The 26,991-nt window shown below is 42.6% G+C and overlaps 1 protein-coding gene across 1 annotated transcript; it reads right to left on the bottom strand.

The window, feature by feature from the left end:
- Window positions 1–646: 646 nt before the first annotated feature.
- On the bottom strand, window positions 647–26,665 carry ATP6V0E1 (ATPase H+ transporting V0 subunit e1). The gene is made up of 4 exons (XM_075860022.1): window positions 26,471–26,665; window positions 21,140–21,187; window positions 5,201–5,313; window positions 647–1,674 (listed from the first exon to the last, which is right to left on the bottom strand). Exons 1-3 carry the CDS (start codon window positions 26,572–26,574, stop codon window positions 5,220–5,222), a joined length of 246 nt encoding a protein of 81 aa, XP_075716137.1. The 5' UTR covers window positions 26,575–26,665; the 3' UTR covers window positions 647–1,674; window positions 5,201–5,219.
- Window positions 26,666–26,991: the final 326 nt, after the last annotated feature.

Below are 26,991 nucleotides of genomic sequence, written 5' to 3'. Positions count from 1 at the left end.
AATATTATCGTTGTCGGCAGCACATCTCCCCGTGTAAACAGGGAGATGTGCTGCTGACATGATAGAAATATATGGGAACGAGCGATCATACCAACGAGCTGTCTCGTTGATCAGCGCTCGTTAACACGGCCCATTAGCAACCAGTCTATTCTATGGCAGCCATACACATTAGATAGTGGTCAACGGATATCTATCAGGCCAAAAGCCCCTAATAACATGCGGCCCACTAAATGTTATTACAATGCAGCAAGCAAAAGGAGTATGTCAGACACCTCAAGTGTCTCCCTGGTAAACCATGGGATCAGACAGGGAAAATTCCCCATGGCAGACCTCGGGTTAGGCTACATAGACAACAAGCTGCCCATACACATTGGAGAGGAGTCAGCTGAACCCGCTGATATAGGCGAGATAGACTATTTTTTGTGTTTTCTTATATGGACAATGTGTAGTGATTCTTTATCACATATATGTTTGGTTCCATAAATAAAGGAGTAAAGAATGTTATAGGTTTTGCATTTTTTCCAGGTTTCAAATTTCCTAAATATAAAAAGATAAACAACAATTTTTAATATTATTTAGTATTATAAGCCTTTCAAACAGAAAATGATATTCAATATTGGCAAACCATGTAGAACATACACAGAGCTTGTGATTTCCATATAACTTTATTTTGTTCTCCTAAAAACATGAATTCCATAAGCCTAACTAAAAAGGCACAAAGTGAATTGTGGCGATGACGAGAACCGGGAACAGAATGTACTTTGTTGAAGAGACGGAAGAGGAAAATACATAAATAGGGCACTCATATTTGGAGATCATTCAATACTGAAGAGAGAAAGTGAACACTTTTATAAATTATTGAACACAAATGCAGGGAAAAAACAAAATATATATACATAAAATACAGAAAACCTCTAAACCACTGAGTGCAATGGTTTGTTGGGGGCGGGGTCGTCTATTATTTGGTGGTAGTTTAAAGGGGTTGTGTGGAGGACAGTTTTAAGCAATGATTGGGAACCTCATTCCTCTGTGCCCTGCTGTTCCAAACCATTGCTCTGTGATATGGAGTAAGGGCCTGTTCACATCAGCGTTGCCTTTCCGTCTGAGGTTTCCATCAGGAGAACCCCTCGATATCAATGGTGATGCAAACGGAAGCTAAGGTTTCCGTTTGCCATTCCATTGAGGGGTTCTCCCAACTGAAACCTTCGACGGAACCCCTCAACGGAAAGCCAATGCTGATGTGAACAGGCCCTAAGCCAGTAACATTTCATCCATAGAGTTGTAATGTCCCATCATTAGGTGACCACGTTGGCTCTAGTGTGTATATAATGCTAGAGCCAATGGATGACAGTCATGTGATATTACACCACTGTGGATTAAACACCCCTTCCTCTTACTTATAGTACAGAGCCGTCGTGGGGGACAGAGGAAGAAGCTTAAAACTCTTCAAGTCCTAGATAAAGCCTTACAGAATTACTACACTTAGGATCCCAAATAAAGTGTTATAAAACGTTACTCCCACGGAGTGAAATGTTAATATTTGGAGGAAAGAGTGGAAGAATAGTGCCCAAGTATTCGGAATGCATCAACAACGGCGGAAATTCAAGTAATACAAATATTAAGGCATTTTATGTACTGGAAGACATTAAGGCAAGTCGGCATCAGGGAATTTTCCTGAAAAATAAGAGAACAAAACAGATTATAGATCAATTAGAATACAAAAGAAAAAAAAAAAGGAAATGAATAAAGAAATCATACACACTATTCAGTTACTCATAGTGCGCTCATTGTATAACAGACCAGTACAACTCAGAAAACGCCCAATTCTGCAGCTTTATATAAACAGAACTCTGACTATAAGGGTACATTGGTCGGATTTGCTGTGGAAAACTCTGCAACAAATCCGACCTAAATTCCGCAAGGATTCCGTGCTTAAACCCACACCAAATAGTGTTCGAGTTGGTACAGATTTTATTGACGGGTCCCTGCTTCTCTGGCTGAATAGGGTATTTTTTGTAATTTATTTTTTAGGTGGAAATAGGTTTTTTTCTACGTACGCTTTTTTTTTGCTGTGGAATAGCTGCGCTTCCGCAGCAAAAATCACATTTGCCATTAGTTTCAGATCTCCTCTTCCCCATTCAAATTTGGAAAATCTGCTACAAATCCACAACAGATTCACAAGATGCAGAGCCAAAAAATCATACCGCCGTGAGTGGATGAGATTTGTTAAAATCTTATCCTCTTTGCGGTTACTGTAATTTTCTGCCTGCAAATTGGAAAACTTTGCAGCAATTCTGCTATGTGCGAACCTAGCCTAACAGCGCTTCCGAAGATTACATATTTTTGTGTTTTCATGAGAACACGTCCCTCAAAAATTTAATATTCACCATGAAATTTAAGTCCGAGTCCTCCTCTTCTGTTAAAGTTGTTAAAAATCCCATACAGCCGTTTTGTAGTTTAATTTCGGCCTTATTCACACGACCGTAGTATACGTCCGTATGACAGTCGTTAAAACAATGTTCGTCACACGGACGCATGTATTTTTAATTCGGCCGTTGTTTTAACATTCCGTGGAAAAAATAGGACATGTCCTTTTTTTCTACCGTTTTTACGGATCCCTCGATAGTCTCAAGTCTGAGGGATCCGTGAAAACGGGTCCCGCACGGGTGCAACTCGGACTTGAAAAATTGCTGATTTTCACGTCCGAGTTTGCACTAGGTCATGTGAATGAGTCCTTAGAGTTTAGAGCTTGGGAAAACTGTGTGACAATCGATATGGCTGCCATTACGCCTCAAAGAATAATACATGCTGGGTATTATTTGATTTTCCGTGGTAAAACGATCTTCATGTTCTTGTTCCAAAAGCTGCTTGAGAGGAATTAATGGAGGTGGCGGTTTTGTAATCTAACCTAATCCGATAGTAACTCTTAAGGGTCAATGCACACGATGCGTATTATGTGCGGTTTTGCTGTGCGTATTTGCGTGTAGCAAAACCGCAGTGCAATACAGTACCAGCATAGTTAATGAGATTCCAGGAAATCTCGTGTACACGCTGCAGTATTTTTCCGCACGTCAATTGACCTATGGTGCGGATTTTAGAATCCGCAGCATGTCAATTTATCTTGCGCTTCCGCTTGCGAATTGTATCTGCCTAGTGTTGTGGAAAATTGCACCAAAACCCGCAGCATAAAAAAGCGCCAAAACACGCATTAAAACTTAAAAAATGCAGTGAAAAAACGCACGATTGGGTATTACTGTGGTTTTGGTGCGTATTTTCCGCAGCAAAATATGCAACGTGTGCATGTAGCCTAAGGGTATGATCACACATGGCAGATTTGTTGCAGAAACTTTTGTGACTGAAAAAAATCTGTCCAATAAATCTGAATGCGGTTTGTAAAATACAAAGCCTACTGTAAACACAAAGGACACATACAGAGCTCGCGATTTCCATACAACCATTCAGATGTGCAGAACAGATATTTCAGCAAAAATCTGTCACATATGAACACACCCCAAGGGCTTATTCACACCCGAAGGCTTTTCCTGCGTTGCAGTTCCATGTGACATCAGTGTACTTCGTGCGTCTGTGTTTTTTATGTGCGTACGTCATCTGTATCTCACGCGTTTTTTTTAAGTCAGCAAAAAAAAAAAAACTGAAGGAGTTTTTCTTTTTGTCATAATTTCTTTAGCAACTGTTGCGTGAATCACAGACTGCGTCCGTGTGCTGTCCACGATTTTCACGCACCCAGTGACTTCAATGGGTGCGTGATGCGCAAAAAAAAAAAAACGCACAAGAATAGGACATGCAGCGAGTTTCATGCAGCGGACACACGCTGCGTGAAAAATCCTGAATGTCTGAATGGACCCGTTGAATTGCATAGGTCCGTGTGACGTCCGTTGTTTTCACGCGTGTAACACGGTCGTGAAATACACTCGTGTAAATAAGGCCTAAGGCTGGGTTCCCACGGGACGGATACGCGGTGTAAAAATCACGCAGCGTATCAGACCTAGAAAATGCAGGACATTCTGCCTGAAAACCGCACCAAATTGTGTTGCGTTTTTTTTCGGACAAAATTTCCGCCGTGGAAAGCAGCAGTAAAAACCGCTCATACTTACACAAGTCGTTGTTATGGCAACCCGTCCCTCCATCGCAGTCCGGTCCAGTCTCCCTGAATAACACTCCAGCCTATGTGGCTGCTGCAGCCCGTTATTGGCCGCAGCGGCAGTCACATGCGATATAGCGTCATCCCAGGAGGCCGGCCCTCTGACGTCATCCAGGCCGGCCTTCTGGGATGACGTATTATCCCATGTGACTACTGCTGCAGCCTGTGATTGGCTGCAGCGGTCACATGGGATACAACGTCATCCCAGGAGGCCAGACTGCAGGAAGGAGGGCGTTCTGGATAAGTATGATTTATTTTATTGTTTTCTGTAGTTGCGATTTTTGCGGCATAAAATCGCAATACTGGGCTTTCTGTTGCGGGATTTGCATACCCATTGAATTCAATAGGGAGAACCCACAATGGAAAATCAACATAAACGCAGCATAAGTTGATACGCTACGGAAATAAATTCAGCACCGCAGGTCAATTTCTTAACGTTTACGCTGCATTTTTTTCCCCGCAGCGTGGCCGTGAGATTTTCTGAATCTCATCCACTTTGCTGCTACTGTAAATGCTGCGGAATTTCCGCACCGACTTCCGTTGCAGAAATTACGCAGCGTTTACGCTACGTGGGAGCCAAGAATAAAGTTACAAGTCCTTAGCAAAATTGCCAACAGGATTTCAATAGTGCTTGAAAGCGTCGGCAAACATCTGCCCATTCATTAGAATGGGCTTTACGATGTTCTGTGCCGACAGTCATTTTTTTTACGCGCCGCTGTCAAAAGACGGCACGTAAAAAAAGACGCCCACGTCAAAGAAGTGCCTGTCACTTCTTGGGACGTAATTGGAGCCGTTTTCCATTGACTCCATAGAAAAACAGCTCCAATTACGTCCGTAATGGACCCAGCGAAAAACGCCTGCACATGCAAAAACGTCTGAAATTCGGGAGATGTTTTCGCCTGAAAACAGCTCCGTAATTTCAGCTGTAACGGACGTGCACGTGTGAACATACCCTTAGAAGCCTTGTAAAGTGCCTTTATTACATAGCTATCCTGTATACATGTGATACCGTCTCTATAGATCACTTCCATGTCTTACCTCGATACAGTGAATTGGTTCAAGGCCAATGGTTTTTCAGGTAATAGATCACTTCGGAATTCAGCTGAGGTCCAAACAGAGGATTTAACTGGGACAATATTGCAATGAGCCAGCTGTGTGTGATAAAATGAGAACATGCTAGATGCAATAGTTCACGACCCGATACCAGGCGATCACATTTATAGTATTGTAGATATTGAGATTGGTCATTTTAGCACGTAACTTTACCGTATGAATAATCTACAGCAGATGCTCATCCGTGAGATGACAGGCCTGTGAATCCTACAGACCACACACACACATATATATATATATATATATATATATATTCAGAAATTGCTATTTTATTTCAGTGCCCTATTCTAGAACTATGCATTTTAGAGAGTGTTCCTGTGCAACTGGATGAATTTAAATCCCCTACAACGTCCCTTACTAACCAATGCTGGGAATTTGACATTGATGGTCACATGCTGAGGAGCAACCGTCAAACCTTTCACTGTTATGCAAGAAATCTCAAAAGAATAGGAACTTGCACTAGAATGCCAAGCAAATAGGACTACAGTAGGTACCTTAACATAATACAACGCACTCGATGACAGATCACTATTGCCTGGAACGCTACAGATACTAACCGTCTCTATGCAAATAGAATATCGGATGGGAAAAGTCAGAATGGCCTTGTTTATAACCAGTGCTGCAATAATAAGTTCTCAAGGTTATGGGAAATTTGCACTCCCCACCGTCGCTCTATAAATTTATCAGCAGGATGCTGTTTGTGGCGGCCTGTAGCTGGTTTGCAATTCTCCTTGTAAAATACACAGGTCTTTATTGGGGGTTTGCTATATCCTAATGTAGGTTTGCCCCAGGTATTTTACACTATATAGGTCTATAAAGTGTAACCAATATAAAAGGATCACATGAAGAAACAGGCATAAAGAGAATGGTTACTGAAAATCCTACTACATCATCTACATGTACGTGACAACACGACTATATGTCAAGCTGTGCGAGCAATCGCGTTGAACAAACAAAAACGCATTGTGCAGCAACACGGCATCTGAGAAGTAAAGAGCTAATGTCAGAGCAGCATCCTCAGGAGGCTCGTACGCCGCGCACATTCCAGCCTTGTTTTGTTGCATTGCAGGGTTTAGGGAGAAAAAAAAAACAAAACACAGCAAGCTAGGCAGAGATTGCAGAGCGTGGTTATGTAACGCTGCCCCAGAAATCCTAGCAGCTACTTGAGATGGATCCCTTGGTTCAGTTCACCGCTGAGGAAAGATAAGGGTTTTTTGTTTTGTTGTTGTTATGGAGTAGTGTGAAAAAACAAGACAGTATCACAGAAATGACTATTGATGTGCCGGTATAACCAGCATTGAACAGGACCGTAGCCAGTTTCAGTACGCAGAGGATGAACACGTCCGTGGGACAACCTTATAGATGTATTAATACAGTTGCTGGGTTTCAAACGGGAGCCAAAGTGTTAACTGCAAACAGTTAAAAAGGTCATACGTTTATTTTTGGAGTCATTTTAGAATACTATAAGGGAGGTAGATCAAAACCGGTGCAAAGAAAAAGTAGAGGCGTTGCCCAAGAAGACCAATCAGGTTGCTGCTTTTTTTGGTCTGGAATCTTATTGGTTATCATGGGCAACTACTCCACTTTTCCTTTGCACCAGTTTTGATATATCTCCCCCGTGCAGCTTTGTTACTTTTAACCTTTAGATCCATTTTAAAGCAATACCTTAAAGGGTTGTCCAGCCCCATGATATTTTTTTACTAACAGCTTACAACGGTCTAAAATAACAAAAGGGGTCATACTAATTTTACCAATCCGATGCCGATGCTTCCATGTTCCCCCGCCGATCACTGATCACCTGACTACTGGTTGCAGGGGTGAGCTCATTGGCGTCAGGAGGTCATCGATACAGCCGGTGATTGGCTCCAGCAGTCACATGTCTCATCGACACATCATCGCTGAAGTTGGGTGAACAGACCAGTGTCGGCACGGGATTGGTGCATATTTCTCCTTTTGCTATTTTAGACCATTGTAATCGGTTTGTAAAAAATTCATGGGGTTGGACAAGCTCTTTAAATATTCGGGAAATGCATTATGTACAATTCCTCCATTATACACTATGAAGCCATACCGTTCGTGATGCAAGAAGCATTCCAACCCAAGCTGTGGGCCCATAAAAACACTGCAGATTCTCTACAGTCTGTCAGACTTAGACCTTATTCACACAGTGCGGTTTTGGTGCAGTTTTTGAAGTCATAACCAGGAGTGGATCGTAAAGAGAGGGATAGTATAGGAAAGATTTTACTGGGTTTTTTTATCCACTCTTGGTTGCGGCTTCAAAAACGGCACCAAAAGTGCAGTGTGTGAATTAGGCCTAAAAGCAGACTTGTCAGCTAGGTTACAACTGACTAATTTCCCCGATCTCAGAAGATCGGTGGAGGCTGTGAGTTCAAGCCCCTATAGAGCACCCAAACCAATGCCTCTTGTACCATAGATTTCCTGCAGTAGAAATCTGGCAAAACATTGAAAGGCTATGTTCACACGGAGTATTTTGGGGTAGGAATATCTGCCTCAAAATTCCGTTTGGAACTTTGAGGCAGATATTCCTCTCCCTGCACACCGATTTTCGCGGCGAAAAAAACTCCGCGTCAAAAAACTCGGCAAAATACCCCGTGTGAACATAGCCTAAAGCCCCGTATTTTTCATCAGTATTACACCTGTTTTTTTCGCCCGTAAGTGAATATTAATCTATGAGGCGATTCACATGGGCGTAGGAAATATGAGCGTATTTTAAAAATACAGCATGTACTACTTTCATCAGTTTTCCAGATGGAAATCTCCCACTGCAGTCTATGAAGTGAATAAAATACGGATTTAATCTGTATTGTATCCGATTTCCAAAGGGGCTGTCTCATGTAATTCATTTAACTGGTTGCCGACACAGGATGAGAATGCTCGTCCTGAGCGGCGGGTACTTCGCGCATTAGGACGAACATTCTCATCCTGTGCAACAGCCGTCTCTGCGCGCGATCGAGAGCGGGGAAACGGCTGTTATACACAGCCACGGCCCCGCTCTGACAGCGGAGAGCAGAGAAACATCTTCTCTCCACCGTTAACCCTTTGAACGCCGCGATGAAAGCTGATCGCGGCGTTCAAGGAAAGGGGACTGCACTTTGATCGCGTCACAGAAAATAACTGACACGATCAAAGCCCACAACTCATATGGCCAGACAGCCCAGGGTCCAGTGAAGGACCCCAGGGCTGTCTGAACATATTTCCTGTTAGGGCATACTGAGGTCTGCCCTAACAACTGCCTGTGTACAATCAGTACACAGGCTAATGTACTGGCATATTGATCTATGCCAGTACATTACAGTTACAAAATCAAAATGCTAAATCCCTTTATGGGATTAAAAAAAAAAAAAAAAGTTAAATGAATGTAAAAAAAAAAAAAAGAATGATAAATAAATAAATCGTAAAAAAATACACACAAACAATTTTTTTTATAATAAACGTTTTAAAATATAAGTCCCAAAACATTAAATAATAGACATATTTGGTATCGCCACGACCGTAACAACCTGTACAACAAATGTATAACATTATTTATGATGATCGGTGTATGGTGTAAAAAACTGCCGCGGAACTGCTTTTTTTCTGCAATTTCGCCAACATAAAAATTTATAGAAAATAAACGATAATGTATTTGTACCAAAAAAATGGTACCTACATAAAGTACAACTCGTCCCGCAAAAAACAAAGTCTCATACAACTATGTCGTACAAAAAATAAGAGTTATGAGAGTCGGGATGTAAAGAGGGAAATCTAAAAAAATTGCTCTGTCCTCAAGGCCAAAATTGGCCGTGTCCTTAAGGGGTTAACTTCCTAAAAGACTGCCCATCAGTAATATGGATCTGTAAGGGTATGTGCACACACGAAAACCGCTTTGTATTTTCAGACATTTTTGATTTTAAGGGAAAACAGCTCCTGATTTTCAGACATTTTTTTTAAGCCACTCGCGATTTTCGATGCGTTTTTTACAGCTGTTTTTCTAGAGTCAATGAAAAACGGCTCCAAAAACGGCCCAAGAAGTGACATGCACTTCTTTTTCACGTGCATCTTTTTACGTGCCGTTTTTGGAAATAAAACTTGTGTTTTATGGATTCGTATTAATTCCGGGGTTTTTTCCCCATTGAATACACTTAAATGTTTTTCCACATGGCGTATTTTTTTCCCCCAAAACCCAGCATGTTCCAACGGATCCGTAGAGGGTACTGTTTTTAGCCCATAGAAGTCAATGGCACGTTCTGTTTTTGCACAGCTCATATTTGCGTATTTTTTAAGTTAAAAGAGTTATTCCCATCTCCAAGCCATACATGTTTGATAGATGAGGGGCCAAGCTCTCGGACCCACACTTATCTCGAGATTGGAGGTCTCCCAATTCAGTCCCAGCCTGATGGGATAGCCGCTAGTCACGGTCTCCAGAGGAGGAAACGGTGCAGAGGTGGTCGAGGTCTCGGAAATAGCTAAGCTACGCGATCTCTAACTCCCATAACTGGATGGGAGTTACGGCAACAGGTCAGCACAGCAATCTACACGGTTTACGTAATAGCCAAGTTCCAGAAACAACGTAGCTCGCTGTGCTAACCTGATTCTGTGACTCCCAACCACTGCTATTCAGCTTTTTTATTAATCCTGGCCACCTTGCCACGGAGTCTCTGCCTGGATGTGGCATCTCACCAGGCATGGACGGGGGACCTCCGATCTCGAGATTGATGTGGGTCCCATAGCTGGGACCCGCATCTGTCAGACATTTATGGCATAGCCTATGTATATGCTATACATGTCTGAAATACGAATTCCCATTTAATCCTTTAACATAAATACGGATGAAAAACGGACAACTCCAAGCACAGCATGGAAAACGAATACAATACAGAAACAAAAATACTGAACAAATTGTATTAAAAAAAAACAAACAAAACACAAACCATCCATATTGCGCAACAGTATTAAATCTAGATTTTCATATTTAAGTGTGAATAAACACTAAACAAAAAATTCAAATCAGTGGTGCTTTGTCCAGAACATGGTGTAAAAGGCTTCTAATATCTGAGCGGTTTGTATATGCAGGGCCGGATTATGTGGAGGGCACATGGGACACGTGCCCTGAGGCCTCCATCACCTTAGGCTTCGTTCACATCTGCACCATTGTCCTGTTCCGTCTGACACAAACGGAAACCAAAAGGTTTCAGTTTCCATCACCATTAAATGGTGACGGATCCGATGCCAACGGTTTACATTTGTCTCCGTTGCGCAAGGGTTCCGTCATTTTGACGGAATCAATAGCGTAGTCCACAAACCTTAAAGAGGATGTCCAGCCATGAAAAAGTATTTATAAAACAACTCAGACTCGTGTATAAAAAAAAATAAACACACTCACCTCCGATTCCCCACCAGTCTCTGTACTCCCTGCTACAGGCAAACGTCCCTGTGTCGGGATGTCATTACTGCAGAAGGAAGTACAGGGACTGGCGGGTGATCAGTGAAATTAGTGTATTTTTTATACACCAGTCTGAGTTTTATAAATATTTTTTGTGGCTGGAGAACCCCTTTAATCCAGCCCTTTCCATATGTGGGTACAGGGGCTGTATGGAGGACTGCAGTGCCTTGATTAAAGTTGGTGGACTAACCTCAGACCCCTGCAATGAGATTTCCTTACATGGTTCTATCACGTCACAAAATCATTTTTTTTGGGGGGTTGGATTTCGTTTTTAAATAGACCCGAAGAAGCAGGATCTGCCTTAGGCCTCATGCACACAACTGTTGACGTTGATTGGCGTAATGCCTCTGAGCTGCTTCCACCACCTTTCTGTATGGCCATATATTACAGCCATGTTGTTTCAGTGTCATCCATATTTCACGGTCATGTCATCAGATTTCCCAGGCGTTTCCTAGCAGCGAATGTCTTCCCCGTTTCTCGTCTTTCTTTTGTGGACCCATAGACTTGAATGGCAGCAATGGTCCACAAAAACGAACAGAGATCGGACATGTTGCGGAATGGAACACCTTCTGTCAAGGTGAAAGAAATCTATTCAGTCCTCAGGTTGCCCTTTGTGTGCAGTTTTAATATTTTGAGCTTTATTTTTTTTTACTTTAGTTTCTATTAAAGCTGAGTGACAGACAATTTTACCACAATTGCTGCTTTTTTACGAGGCTGAAGTGAAACTTAATAACTTGATAGATGGGATCAACATTTTGCAAGATACAAGAATCACCAAACTGCCCTTGTTTTTCTGCCGTCAGCTCCTTACGGACCCACCTGGCAGAAGAAAATACCAGCATCCACCTGAATGCCATCAGCAAGAAGTACAGTACTGCCAACAGGAACTACGGTATTTAAACTGGCACCCACCCAAAGTACTGGGCTTCAGGAGATGCTGGCACCAGTAGTTTCATGCCACTCAGAGCGCCGGGCCACTGTTTCTCCCTTCAAGTCACAATGTTATTCTCATAGACATTAGACTATTAAGTGGTAGAATTTTTGGCCTTGATATTTCACCACTTTTGCGTGTAATAAAGTAGATCGATACAATTTTTCATAAATAGCAGTTATGAGACCAGTCACCAGGGAATGCCACGTATAGTGTAAACCAGAAATAAAAACATCAGGTCACACAACAGGTTAAAACAGCTTTTTGTGGTCTCCGTCACATAAAACCAGAAACATCAGGAGTTAACACGAACCTTCATCTAGACTAGAGCATGTCGTGGAAACTGGGAGCCGGCCAGGGGTCTGGACTACATCAATCTCATGACAACCTGCTGCTCTGCTCTCCATCACGGCAGAACTCCACCAACACGAGGACACCTTCACATCTACAATCTATTATGTGCTTCATTACTACTATTAACCTTAGTGAACTGCGGCTTTCTACAGGCTTTAGTAGATTAAATTCCTAAGGAGGTTTCGATAGTACCAATCTCGTGAACACCATCACCCCTCTAGATCTGAAACAGGAAGGATCTAGTAGAAAAAGCAGGGTAAATACTAAGGGTAGGAACACACAGGGCAGATACGCTGCGTAAAAGTACACAGGAAATTATGCCCGAAAAATACCACCACATTGTGGTGCAGTTGTCCACTGCCGAAACACTTCAGGAAAAAAGGAAAAAAAAATAATTGGTCACGGAAATGCAATGCCTCTTTTCGGAGTACAGGCCGCCACTTGGGATGATGCTGTAGCCCATGTGACCACTGCAGCCTGTGATTGGCTGCAGCAGTCACATGGGATGAAAAGTCATCCCAGAAGGCCAGGCTGCGCTCAGAACAGAGGATCGCGTCACTAGGACAAAGGCAAGTATAAACTTGAATTCATTTTAAAATCAAAAAAAGTCTGCCGCAAAAGTCGCAACACATAGCTCTTTGTTGTGGGATTTACCTCCCCATTGAATTCAATGGGGAAATCCTGCAACAAAAGAGCAACGATTCCGCAGCATAAATGGTCATGCTGTGGTTTAACCCCTTAAGGACGCAGCCTTGTTTTGGCCTTAAGGCTCAGAGCCCATTTTTCAAATCTGACATATTTCACTTTATGTGGTAATAACGTGGGAATGCTTAAACCTACCAAAGCGATTCTGAGATTGTTTTCTCGTGACACATTGGGCTTCATGTTCGTGGTAAAATTTGGTCGATATATTCAGTGTTTATTGGTGAAAAATTGCAAAATTTAGAGAAAATTTTGAAAAAATTGCATTTTTCAGAATTTAAATGCATCTGCTTGTAAAACAGACGGTTATACCACCCACACTAGTCACTAGTTCACATTTCCCATATGTCTACTTTAGATTGGCATCGTTTTTTGAACATTCTTTTATTTTTCTTGGACGTTACAAGGCTTAGAACATAAACAGCAATTTCTCATATTTTTAAGAAAATGCCAAATGCCTTTTATTTAAGGTACCTGTTCAGTTCTGAAGTGGCTTTGAGCGGCCTATGTATTAGAAAACCCTGATAAAATACCCCATTTTAAAAACTAGACCCCTCAAAGTATTCAAAACAGCATTTAGAAAGTTTTTTAACCCTTCAGGCATTTCACAGGAATTAAAGCAAAGTGGAGGTGAACTTTGCAAATTTCTTTTTTCTTGCGGAATTTCAATTTTATTAATTTTTTTTTCTGTAACACAGAAGGTTTTACCAGAGAAACACTACTAAATATGTATTGTCCAGATTCTGCAGTTTTTAGAAATGTCCCACATGTGGCCCTACTGCGCTCGTGGACTAAAACACAAGCCCTAGAAGCAAAGAAGCACCTATTGCATTTTGAGTCCTCTTTTTTATTAGAATATATTTTAGGCAGCATGCCAGGTTTGAAGAGGCGTTGAGGTGCCAAAACAGTAGGAATCCCCCAATAGTGACCCCATTTTGGAAACTACACCCCTCAAGGAATTAATTTATGGTTGTTGTTACCATTTTGACCGCACAGTTTTTTCACAGCACGTATTTGAATTGGGCTGTGAAATGAAAAAAATGAAATTTTTTCCAATAAAATGTCATTTGTGATCAAAATTTCTTATTTTCACAGGGAACAAAATACCCCATTTGGTTGCCCAATTTGTCCTTAGTGTGGCAATACCCCATTTGTGGTGATAAACTGCCGTTTGGGCCCATGGGAGGGCTCAGAAGGAAAGGAGCGCTATATGTTTGTTGGAGTCCAGATTTTGCTGGATTGGTTTTCGGGTGCCATGTCGCATTTGCAGAGCCTCAGGGGTATCAAAGCAATGGAAACCCACCAAAAGTGACCCCATTTTGGAAACTACACCCCTCAAGGAATTCATTCATGGTTGTTGTTAGCATTTTGAGCACACAGTTTTTTCACAGCACCTATTTCAATTGGGCTGTGACATTAAAAAAATGACATTTTTTCCAATAAGATGTAATTTTTTATCAAAATTTCTTATTTTCACAGGGAACAAAATGCTCAATTTTGTTGCCCAATTTCTCCTGAGTGCAGCAATACCCCATTTGTGGCAATAAACTGCCGTTTGGGCCCATGGGAGGCCTCAGAAGGGAAGGAGCGCTGTGTGTTCTTTGGAGTCCAGATTTTGCTGGATTGGTTTTCGGCTGCCATGTCGCATTTGCAGAGCCCCAGAGGTATCAAAGCAATGGAAACCCACCAGAAGTGACCCCATTTTGGAAACTACACCCCTCAAGGAATTCATTTATGGGTAATGTGACCATTTAGACCCCATAGTTTCTTCACAGAACTTATTTGAATTGGGCTGGGAATTAAAAAAATATATATTTTTTCCAATAATATGTCATTTTAGCTCAAAAATTCTTATTTTCACAAGAAATAAAATACTCCATTTTGTTGCCCAATTTGTCCTGAGTGCGGCAATACCCCATTTGTGGTGATAAACTGCCGTTTGGGCCCATGGGAGGGCTCAGAAGGAAAGGAGCGCTGTGTGTTCTTTGGAGTACAGATTTTGCTGGATTGGTTTTCGGGTGCCGTGTCGCATTTGCAGAGCCCCAGAGCTATCAAAGCAATAGAAACCAATCACAAATGACCCCATTTTGGAAACTACACCCCTCAAGGAATTCATTTATGGGTGTTGTGACTATTTTGACCCCATAGTTTTTTCACAGAACTAATTTGAATTGGGCTGGGAATGAAAACAAAATTATTTTTTTCAAATAATATGTAGTTTTGGCTGAAAATTTCTTATTTTCACAAGAAACAAAATACCCCATTCTGTTGCGCAATTTGTTCTGAGGGCCGCAATACCCCATTTGTTGTGATAAACTGCCGTTTGGGCCCATGGGAGGGCTCAGAAGGAAAGGACCACCATTTGGCCTACTGGGGATTTTCTAGTGCGAAGTCATGTATGCAGAAGCACCTGAGGTACCAGTACAGTTGAAACCCGCAAGAAGTGACCCCGTTTTAAAAACTACACCCTTAAGGCATTCATCTAGAGGTGTAGTGAGCATTTTGACCGGAGACCTACACCCCATAAACTGTAATGTGGGTTCTCCCGGGTATGGCAATACCCTACATCTGGCTGTTAGCTGCCTGGGCACACAGCAGGGCTCAGAGGGGAAAGACGAGGGGGGATAAGCTGTGCGGAGTGCATCAGGGTAAGTAAAATTGGGGTAAATTATAAACCAAGGGATGTATGATAAATTTTAAAACACTCTTTCATACAGAGCTCTGGTTATTCGGGACACGTGTCACATTGATATATTGTGTCATCCATTATCGCCCTCTTATAGCAGACTTTGCACCTCTTTTGACTTTTTCCCTTCTTGCCAGTTTGGGGAACTTCCCCTGGAAAGTGTTGCCGCCCTGGTACGATGCGTGTGGCCCCGCTTCCAGAAGTACTGGGTGCCCCCCCTTCTTGGTCCCTAAAGATTAGGTTATTGATAATCACCTCTTGAAATTCCAGGAAAGTTCCCGTCTGGCCTGCACATCGACGTAGCATGTACGCATTGTACAATGCCATCTGTATGATGTGCACGGCCAGCTTCTTATACCACACCGCATGGCGCTGTAGGGCTTCAGGGCTTGATCTTACAAGTCCATCCCTCCCATGTACCTATTGTAGTCCAGGATGCAGTCTGGTTTGGGGGTGGCCTTTCCTTCATATATCCTAAACCTGTAGGTATACCCTGATGCACTCTCGCACAGCTTATACATCTTCACGCCATACCTTGCCCTCTTACCCAGCAGGTACTCGCGGAATTGAACCCTCCCTTTAAAATGTACCAGGGACTCATCAATAGAAATACACTTCTCGGGGGTGTATGCTTGGGAAAACCGGGCACTGGAATGGTCTAATAGGGGTCTCCGTTTATGCAAACGGTCAAAACTGGGGTCATCTCGGGGTGGGCACGGCTCATTATCAGTATAATGTAAGAAGCGAAGTATTGCCTCATTTATTTATTTTTTTAGGTTCCAGTTCAGTTCTGAAGTTGCTTTGAGGGGCCCATATATTAGAAACCCCTATGAAATACCCCATTTTAGAAACTAGACCCCTCAAAGTATTCACAACAGCATTTAGAAAGTTTATGAACCCTTTAAGTGTTTCACAAAAATTTAGAGCAAAGTAGAGGTGAAATTTAAAAAAATTTTTTTGTCAGAAAATCCTCTTTATACCATTTTTTTTATAACGCAAAAGGTTTTATCAGTGAAACGCAAATTAATACGTATTGCCCAGATTCTGCAGTTTTGAGAAATATCCCACATGTGGCCCTAGTGTGGTAATGGACTGAAGCACCGGCCTCCGAAGCAAAGGAGCACCTAGTGGATTTTGAGGCCTCTTTTTTTATTAGGCACCATGTCCGGTTTGAAGAGGTCTTGTGGTGCCAAAACATTGGGAACCCCACAAAAGTGACCCCAATTTGGAAACTAGACCCCTTGAGGAATCCATTGTAGTTTTCTTGGGGTGCATGCGGCTTTTTGATCAGTTTTTATTCTATTTTTAGGTGGCGTGGTGACTAAAAAACAGCAATTCTACTATTGTTTTTTTATTCTTTTTTTTTTACAGCGTTCACCGTGCGCTATAAATAAAATATTCACTTTATTCTGCGTGGCGATACGATTACGGCGATACCAGATGTTTATAGTTTTTTTTTATGTCTTATGGCGTTTGCACAATAAAATACGTTTTGTAAACAATCATTCACTTTTTGTGTTACCTTATTCTAAGAGCCAGAACTTTTTTATTTTTCAATCAATCAAGCCGTGCGAGGACTTATTTTTTGCGTAACGAACTGTAGTTTCGATCAGTACCATTTTTAGGTACATGCGACTTTTTGATCTCTTTTTATTCCATTTTTTGAGAGGTGAAGTGACCAAAGAATTGTGATTGTGGTACGGTTTATTATTATTTAATTTTACGGCGTTCATCGTGCGGGATAAATAACGAAATAGTTTTGTAGTTCAGGCCGTTACGGACGCGGCGATACCAATTATGTATAGTTTATTTGTTTGTTTATATATTTTTATTAATAATAAACGACTGATAAGGGAAAAGGGGGGATTTTTACTTTTATTACTTTTAAAACTTTTATTTTCTTATTTTTACACATCTTTTTTTAACTTTTTTTTTACTGTATTACTTTGTCCCACTAGGGGACTTGAGGGCAGGAGGCCCTGATCGCTATTCTAATACACTGCACTACATGCGTAGTGCAGTGTATTAGAACTGTCAGCTACTCACTGACAGCAAGCATAGTGGGTCCTGACGTGGTCAGGACCCACTAGGCTTCCGTCTATGGCATAGCCGGACGCCATTGTTTGGTGTCCGGTTGCCATAGTCACCATCGCCGGCCGCTATCGCGTAGCAGGCCGGCGATGGCAGCTTAACCCCTAAAAAGCTGCGATCTCTATAGAACGCGGCTTTTAAGGGGTTAATCAGCGGGGACACAGCGATCGGTCCCCGCTGTAGGAGCTGTGACAGCTGCTGAACAAGACAGCAGCTGTCACATCTCCTGTATGTGTCGGAAGGACGGCCGAAACGGCCGTTACTTCCGTGACGTACTATTACGTCATGGAGCGCGAACGATACAGCTGCCATGACGTAATAGTATGTCAAGGAGCGGGAAGGGGTTAAAAAAAAAAACGCACAGCAGGTCAATTTCTTAGGCCTCATGCACACGAACGTAAAAACGCCCGTAATTACGAGCCATAATTACGGGCCCATAGACTTCTATTGCTGAAAGAGTTAACTTATCTGCAGTAACTCTCAGCACCCGGGACAGTGACTACCGCTGGAGTTAATAGTATTAAAAGTTAACTTACCCAGAACTCCTCTTCTTCCTCCTCCAGTCCGGCCTCCCGGGGGGACGTTTCATCCCATGTGACCGCTGCAGCCTATCACAGGCTGCAGCAGTCACATGTACTGCCGCGTCATCCAGGGAGGTCGGGCTGGAAGTCGAAAGAGGGACGCGTCACCAAGACAACGTCCGGGTAAGTATGAATTTCTTTTACTTTTACTGCGGAAAGGGCTGTCCCTTCTCTATAGCCTGCACTGATAGAGAGAAGGGCTGCCAATTAGTGCAGTTGAATTTTGCAGCGAAAACGTGCCCGTAAATACGGGTGGAATACTGTGACACCGGACCCGTATTTACGGGCACGGGTCCGTAAATACAGGTGCAATACGGGTCGAATACGTGTGACCAAGGACCCGTATTTACGGGAGGGAAAAATACGTTCGTGTGCATGAGGCCTTACATACACTTTTTCCCAACCAACTTTTTTTGCTAGTAAACAAAACAAAAAAACAACATGTATTTTAAGCTTTTCATGCGTTTTTTTTCTCGTACAGCTCCTGTTCTATAGAGAATTTTATGGAAAAAAAACACCATATCTAGAGCATGCTGCGCTTTTTAAAAAAAAAAACAAAAAAAACACCACACACACCAAAAGGCCAGAAATACGTTACAAACAAAAAAGCATTATTTGTAGTGGGTTTTAGATTTCACTATAGACCACGGGTACGCAACCTGTCTTGTATGGCATGCCGGGGACAAAGATCCTTGAAATCTTTCCCCCTATGGCATAGATTTCTAAAGTGACTTCAACTTGTAAAACAGGGAGATGTGCTGCCAACACAATAGAAAGGACAAGCGATCATAGTAAAAATCGCTCGTCCCCATACATAGCTCCTTGTGAAAGGAGCAAACAAGCGCCGATCACGTTGATCGGCGCTCGTTTACGCAGCCCGTGTCAACCAATTTTGGCCGTAACCATGAGCACCGATCAACGAGACAGCTCATTGATCAGCACTCATTTGCTCCTTTCACGATTGCTCTACACCATGAATTACCGTCATGTCGGCAGTGTGCTGACGACAAGGATAATATTTTCTGCTGCGTAAACAATCCAAGCAACGAGAATACGCTCGTTCATCAGCTGATCGCTGCCCTGTATACACAGGGCAACGATCGGGAAGGAGTGTTCATATGAATGCTAGTTTGCCCGATCATTGGTTCGTGTTAAATGGCCTTTAGTCTCCTCAAATCTCGGGAGTGTGCTTTTTTTTAAATTAATTTCTCAGAACACACAGTGTGATATATTTATTTTTACAGCTCATATCAGACGCTAGTAAAATAGTTCAGGCAAGAACCTGTAATCTGTGCAATACACCCCATGCGCATGCATATACTACTATGCTTTGAAGCTGGGGCAGAGGTCTTTTAACCCCTTCCCGCCACAGCCCTTTTTCAGGTTTTCGTTTTCTCCTCCCCACTTGCCAAAAGCCAGAACGTCTTTATATTTCAATCGATATAGTCCTATAAGGGCTTGATTTTGGTGGGACGAGTTGTAGTTTTTCGTAGCACCATTTATTTTGCCATATAATGTACTAGAAAAAAAATTATTTGTGGGGTAGAAAATGAAAAAAACAGCAATCACTGTGCAACTAAAACAACATGTTAACCTTATTCTGTGGGTCAATACGATTACGGCGATACCAAATATATATAGTTTTTTCTATATTTTACAAGTAAAAACCTAAGTGTAAAAAAGAAAATTTATTTTGTGTCGCCAAATTCCGAGAGCCATAACTTTTTATTTTTCCGTCGATTAAGTAGTATGAGGGCTTATTTTTTGCGGGATAAGCTGTAGTTTTTAATAATACCATTTTGGTGTAAATGTGACGGTTTAATCGCTTTTTATTTCATTTTTTGTGGGAGATTAGGTGACCAAAAAATAGACATTCTGACGTTTACAATAATTTTTTTTACGGCGTTCACCGTGCGGGTTAAATAATGATATATTGTGATAGTTCAGACTTTTACGAACGCGGCGATACCAATTATGTTTATTTCTTTTTTTACTATGATCTAGGGGGAAAATGGGAAAAGGTTTTGTTTTTTTAACTTTTAATATTTTTTATACAAAAAAAAAAAAAAAAGAAAAAAAACGTTATTTAACAAATTTTTTTTTTTTTTATTAGTCCCCCTAGGGGACTTCAACCAGCGTATGTATTGCAGTATATCGTGATTCGGACAGCCTTCTATTAAGGGCGTGCGGATGGCGCGATGAGCTGTTAGAGGGGGTCGCCCCCCTCTTTCTAACGATTTAAATGCTGCGGTCGCTATTGACTGAGATGCCGCTCGTTACTCTGAAGTGTTGGATGTAACAAAGAGCCGACATCCGCACCGTATGGAGTCACTCCGTGAGCCCGCTCCATACTTCTCCTACCCAACTTTGGTGTATGGATACATCAAATGTCGTGAAGGGGTTAAGCACCAACAACTCCATGGATCATAGGCGCAAACACCAAGGTGTCCAGATGTAAACCTTCTGATTGCAATGGTCAGTCAGTATCTCTCCAGTGTTTTCTTTTTAGACTATGGAGAAGCTTTGTGGATTATTAGTGATCGGTGCATTCAGGCTTAATTCACATCTGCATCTGGGATCCATTGATGGGTACCGTTAGACCTTTCCGTCAGAGGATCCAAGAACGGAAACCAAACGGAAACTACGTCATTGATTCCACACAAAGAACAAAGCACAGAAACCTTACGGATCAGAGACAAACAGAAACCATTAGCAATGAAAGCATTACCAGTGAAATCAATGGTAATGAAAATGGAAAGCTATGGTTTCCGTTCACGGGTTCCCCTGACGGAAACCCGACGCAGATGTGAACGAGGCCTAAAGTGTGAATTCACCTTCGGGATTTATAGAAATCGCTTCTACCTAATATATTCTTTATTCCTGGATTTGCTCCTTTAAACTTGAGCTCGACCCCGCAGATCCTGCCACCATGACATTTTCACTAGACAGACCGGCTCATGTTTACAGCTAGTTTGTTGGGCAACAGGATTAATCAGTCATGTATAGTGAATACGCTGCCAGAAGGGCGCATCAATGTCACTGTATACTGACCCAAAACACAGTTGTTTATACTCACAACAAATAGCAGCAGACCGCACACGTCACCAGCATTGTATTAATGACCCTGGAAAAGAAGCAAAAGCATTAGAGGTCGTGTAATAAACTAATACATGTGGGCCTATAAAACACAAAGTCATAATGCTATTGAAATTAAAATTAGGACAGTTTGCCTTTAAAATAGAACATCCTCACAAAAAGAAGAAACCGTCATACCTCTGAGAAAACAGAACCGATTACTTCTATAGAGCAAAAGGAAGCAGTAATAAGGTAGATTAACAGTTAAAGAGGCTCTGTCACCACATTATAAGTGCCCTATCTCCTACATAAGGAGGTCGGCGCTGTAATGTAGGTGACAGTGATGCTTTTTATTTAATAAAACGATCTATTTTTACCACTTTATTAGCGATTTTAGATTTATGCTAATGAGTTTCTTAATGCCCAAGTGGGCGTATTTTTACTTTAGACCAAGTGGGCGTTGTACAGGGGAGTGTATGACGCTGACCAATCAGCATCATGCACTCCTCTCCATTCATTTAAACAGCACATAGGGATCCGGTTAGATCCTTATGTGCTGTCTTATACTAACAGGATCCCTATGCGCTGTGTAAATGAATGGAGAGGAGTGATGCTGATTGGTCAGCGTCATACACTCCCCTGTACAACGCCCACTTGGTCTAAGGTAAAAATACTTGGGCATTAAGCAACTCATTAGCATAAATCTAAAAACGCTAATAAAGTGGTAAAAATAGATCGTTTTTCTAAATATAAAGCACTGCAGTGATCTACATTATAGCGCCGATCTCCTTATGTAGGAGATAGGACACTTATAATGTGGTGACAGAGCTTCTTTAAGAGCCTGGGAAATCCAGGTGAGAAACTCCGTAGAAGCCATAAGGAAGGTCATATTTGTCATCACCCATTCACGGAAACGTAAGCAGGCCGTACATTGATTTCATAGATTCAGATGGCTGTTTTTGGAAAACAACTTGTTGGACTGTGAAGGTTGTCATTTTGGAGGACACCGCCATAAGTTTAACCAACAAATCGCTGATCGATCTGTGACCTGGTCTGGGTTTCTATTGATTGGATATAGATCTGTTTGGCATGAATAAACTTCCAAGGACTGGACCCGACAACAACCAACATCACACATCAACTTTTCCACAGATATCGGCCTTCAGTCAGCATCTGTGACGCTCATTTATGTCACCAAAGGCGCCGACCGTGGTCTAAATCAGCATTTTGGGCTTATTTAGACCACTGCACGCCATAGATGGGTCCACCCTCTAATAGCCAGAGTGGAGAATTGCTAAGAAAGAGTGGCTCAGCTCTGTCGGACTCAGCCCAGCCATGTAACCCTAAATTTCCCATGCTATGCAATTCAGCACAGCAAAAAAAACATTTATGCAACTGTACAGTCCTATAGACTATCCTCTGTAGATTTATGATTTCTAAACAAAACACACAATAGTTATTTTTTTTCAATCTTTTTCTAATCTTAATCTAAATTTGAAAGATTGCGAGCATAGCAATTCTTTGCCGTGATGTGTTGTATGACGCGAGTTGCACATTTTGGCTTGAGATTCCTTACTTCTCATTTGATCCCCTTTAACCTGACCAGATTTTTTTTTCTCCTGGAGACATCTAGACATATCAGATCTTGGGCAAAATAATTAAAGTTGCTTAAACAGGTGTGCGCACAGTAAGGTTTACACTACAAACTAGTCCGCGTGATAGTCTGTAGAGGCAGCACAGTCAGCAAGACAACAACAAAAGCTCCTGTTACAAGCATTGTCACAAGATACGCTGTAATGGGACAGAGCATAAGAGATGTAGGGGTTAAACAGTGAGCTGCCAATGGAGACCACAATGCTATAGAAATGAAGTTCAAATAATGGCAATAAAGGAACACCCTGGCAAAACTATACACGGATATACATAGAGACTAAGTGGGTGGTGCATGACACAGGGATTCAAAGGACACCAAAGAGAGAAACCGTGTCATGCACCGCCCACCCGGGTCTAACAGAGTAGGACAGTTTTGCCCAGTGTTCCTTTAACCATACCAATAGCTGACAATGGATATCTCACCAAAGGCTTTTACACAGGCCAATGATCAGGCAAACTAGCGCTTCTATGAACACTCGTTCCCGATCATTGCCCTGTGCAGACACTCGTTCCCGATCATTGCCCTGTGCAGACACTCGTTCCCGATCATTGCCCTGTGCAGACACTCGTTCCCGATCATTGCCCTGTGCAGACACTCGTTCCCGATCATTGCCCTGTGCAGACACTCGTTCCCGATCATTGCCCTGTGCAGACACTCGTTCCCGATCATTGCCCTGTGCAGTCACTCGTTCCCGATCATTGCCCTGTGCAGACACTCGTTCCCGATCATTGCCCTGTGCAGACACTCGTTCCCGATCATTGCCCTGTGCAGACACTCGTTCCCGATCATTGCCCTGTGCAGACACTCGTTCCCGATCATTGCCCTGTGCAGACACTCGTTCCCGATCATTGCCCTGTGCAGACACTCGTTCCCGATCATTGCCCTGTGCAGACACTCGTTCCCGATCATTGCCCTGTGCAGACACTCGTTCCCGATCATTGCCCTGTGCAGACACTCGTTCCCGATCATTGCCCTGTGCAGACACTCGTTCCCGATCATTGCCCTGTGCAGACACTCGTTCCCGATCATTGCCCTGTGCAGACACTCGTTCCCGATCATTGCCCTGTGCAGACACTCGTTCCCGATCATCGCCCTGTGCAGACACTCGTTCCCGATCATCGCCCTGTGCAGACACTCGTTCCCGATCATCGCCCTGTGCAGACACTCGTTCCCGATCATTGCCCTGTGCAGACACTCGTTCCCGATCATTGCCCTGTGCAGTCACTCGTTCCCGATCATTGCCCTGTGCAGTCACTCGTTCCCGATCATTGCCCTGTGCAGTCACTCGTTCCCGATCATTGCCCTGTGCAGACACTCGTTCCCGATCATTGCCCTGTGCAGACACTCGTTCCCGATCATTGCCCTGTGCAGACACTCGTTCCCGATCATTGCCCTGTGCAGACACTCGTTCCCGATCATTGCCCTGTGCAGACACTCGTTCCCGATCATTGCCCTGTGCAGACACTCGTTCCCGATCATTGCCCTGTGCAGACACTCGTTCCCGATCATTGCCCTGTGCAGACACTCGTTCCCGATCATTGCCCTGTGCAGACACTCGTTTGTTGGCGGATCGGATCTTTTAGGCAGCCCAAAAAATGGTCGTTTGTTGACCGTATATCTCCCTGGTTAAACAGGCGATGTGCTGCCAACAAGACGCAAATGTATGGAGACAAATCTTGGTATTAACGATAGTTTGTCCCCATACATGCCGATCATTGCTCGGTCTATATGGCACAAATGAGTGTTGATCAATAAGCGCAATTAACAGTACAGAATGTTACCGGGAAAAAGGATCTATCCTGTGCTACAGCAGGTCTAGGTATGCCGCCATCCATTCAAGAACATGGATCAACAATTCCTTGCATTCATCCAATCTCATTTTTGTGCTAAAGAAATGGCTTTAAAAGGGGTTTTCCGACCTTTATAAATACCCAGCGGCAAGCTCCGAATCACAAATAATTGCAAAGAGTAACGTACACATCCTTAACCCCTTCCCGACATTTGACGTATCCATAGGCCAAAGTCGGGTAGGGGAAGTATGGAGCGGGCTCACGGAGTGACTCCATACGATGCTGGTGTCGGCTGTTTGTTACAGCCGACACTTCAGAGTAACGAGCGGCACTGCGCTCGAGCGCGATCCCGCTCGTTTAACTCGTTAAATGCTACGATCAATAGCGACCGCAGCATTGAAATCGTTAGACAGAGGGGGGCGACCCCCTCTAACAGCTCATCACGCCCCCCGCAACACAATCGTGCGGGTGGGGGGGTGGCGTTGCTATGGTCCGCCATCTTTTTGCACCCTATTAAGCTTAATAGATGCCTGTCAGAATCACGATTAGTATTGCAGTATATCGTGCAAGCGATCTAACGATCGCTGGTTGAAGTCCCCTAGGGGGGACTAATAAAAAAAAGTAAAAATTTGTTAAAGGGTTTTTTTTGTGTAAAAAAAAAAATTTTCATTTTAAAAGTTCAAAAAAAAAAACCTTTTCCCCCTAGTGCATAGTAAAAAAAAATATAATTGGTATCGCCGCGTCCGTAAAAGTCTGAACTATTACAATATATTGTTATTTAACCCGCACGGTGAACGCCGTAAAAAAATTAATAAATAATTGTAAACGCCAGAACCTCTATTTTTTGGTCACCTCATCTCCCACAAAAAAAATGAAATAAAAAGCGATCAAACCGTCACATGTACACCAAAATGGTATTATTAAAGAGTACATCTTATCCTGCAAAAAATAAGCCCTCATACCACTTAAATCGACGGAAAAATAAAAAAAAAGTTATGGCTCTCGGAATTTGGCGAAACAAAATAAATTTTCTTTTTTACACTTAGGTTTTTATTTGTGAAAGTAGTAAAATATAGAAAAAACTATATATATTTGGTATCGCCGTAATCGTATTGACCCACAGAATAAAGTTATCATGTTGTTTTAATTTCACAGTGAATTCCGTAAAAACGGCACGCAAAAGACCATGGAGGAATCGCTGTCTTTTATTTCATTTTCTACCCCACAAATATTTTTTTCCCGTTTCCTAGTAAATTATATGGCAAAATAAATGGTGCTACGAAAAACTACAACTCGTCCCGCAAAAATCAAGCCCTCATGGAACTATATCGACGGAAAATGACAGAAGTTATGGCTTTTGGAAGGTGGGGAGGAAAAAACGACAATTAAAATCTGAAAACGGGCTGCGGCGGGAAGGGGTTAAGATTTCTATACAACTTTCATGCCGTTTACATTGGCACAATGATGTTGTAGAAAACATGCAAAGGGTGCGAATCGGTGGTGGGAGATCCGGAGTCACGGGATTTACTGTAAAAAGGTACCGACCCGCTCATTCTAGGAAGCCCTGACTCAGAGACTTGGGGAGAATGAAAATAGGGAAGTTGTGGATACAGATATTCCGTAACATACCGGTCACAGCGGACGACCCTCATCTAAAATGGCCATGCCAATGCGGGGTGTGAGGGTATGATGAACCTTTATTCAATCCACCTGAAAACTCTGGCAGTAAATGACTCCTGGTTGTAAATTGTAGCAGGCAATAAACATCTTACCAAGAATTCCCCATTTGTGACAATGCAGATGAACATGGCTGCTGCCCCAATGTCCCAGATAAGAAAAGTCACCCCCGGTGTTCAGCAGTCACACTTTCACAACTTTCTATACTCACCCTCGATTTGGTCCTTTGGGGACAAACCACGGCAGTACACCGCCCACGATGCCCCAAAACACAGTCATGACGATAATAGGGACGAGGAGCCCAGGATAGGCCATGTTGTCGTCTCAGCACACACGAAAACCTCCGCAGCACCGACGACTATCAGAGTCATGTGACCACACCTGGCAACGTCATGTGACAAGAAGCCCACACACCGCCCCTTCCGCCAACGCCTCTGGAATGTCACACGAATATTTTAAACGCTAGAGGACAAACTGTACTTTCGGGAGACATTTTTTCGGAGACCAAAGTTGCATAAGTCTAAAAGTGGCGGAAGCCATTATCTACTAGTTAGATGGTAGCTCATTTGAAAGGTCTGTCCCGTGGTTTCTTTAGAAGCAGTTCTGACCTGGCCAAGTAGCTATTCCATACTGCGACTTATGCGGCACAATGTTACACAAAAGCACATCTCAGGAATGCTCTGAGCCACACACTAAAAAGGCTACCTCAAGAGAAATTCTGTCATGATAACT

This window comes from Rhinoderma darwinii, chromosome 3, assembly GCF_050947455.1.
Source record: "Rhinoderma darwinii isolate aRhiDar2 chromosome 3, aRhiDar2.hap1, whole genome shotgun sequence".
NCBI classification, from domain to species: Eukaryota; Metazoa; Chordata; class Amphibia; order Anura; family Rhinodermatidae; genus Rhinoderma; species Rhinoderma darwinii.
The sequence above is the reverse complement of the archived record's forward strand: the minus strand, read 5'-3'. Positions and strand labels throughout refer to the sequence as shown.

Bases quoted from the DNA above. Each gene is read 5' to 3' on its own strand.
- ATP6V0E1 (XM_075860022.1), bottom strand. From the start codon at position 26,574: ATGGCCTATCCTGGGCTCCTCGTCCCTATTATCGTCATGACTGTGTTT. The intron at 21,188-26,470 runs GTGAGTATAGAA...CTTCTTTTCCAG, and splicing joins CCCAAAGGACCAAATCGAGG to GGTCATTAATACAATGCTGG. The intron at 5,314-21,139 runs GTGAGTATAAAC...TATCACACACAG, and splicing joins GCGGTCTGCTGCTATTTGTT to CTGGCTCATTGCAATATTGT.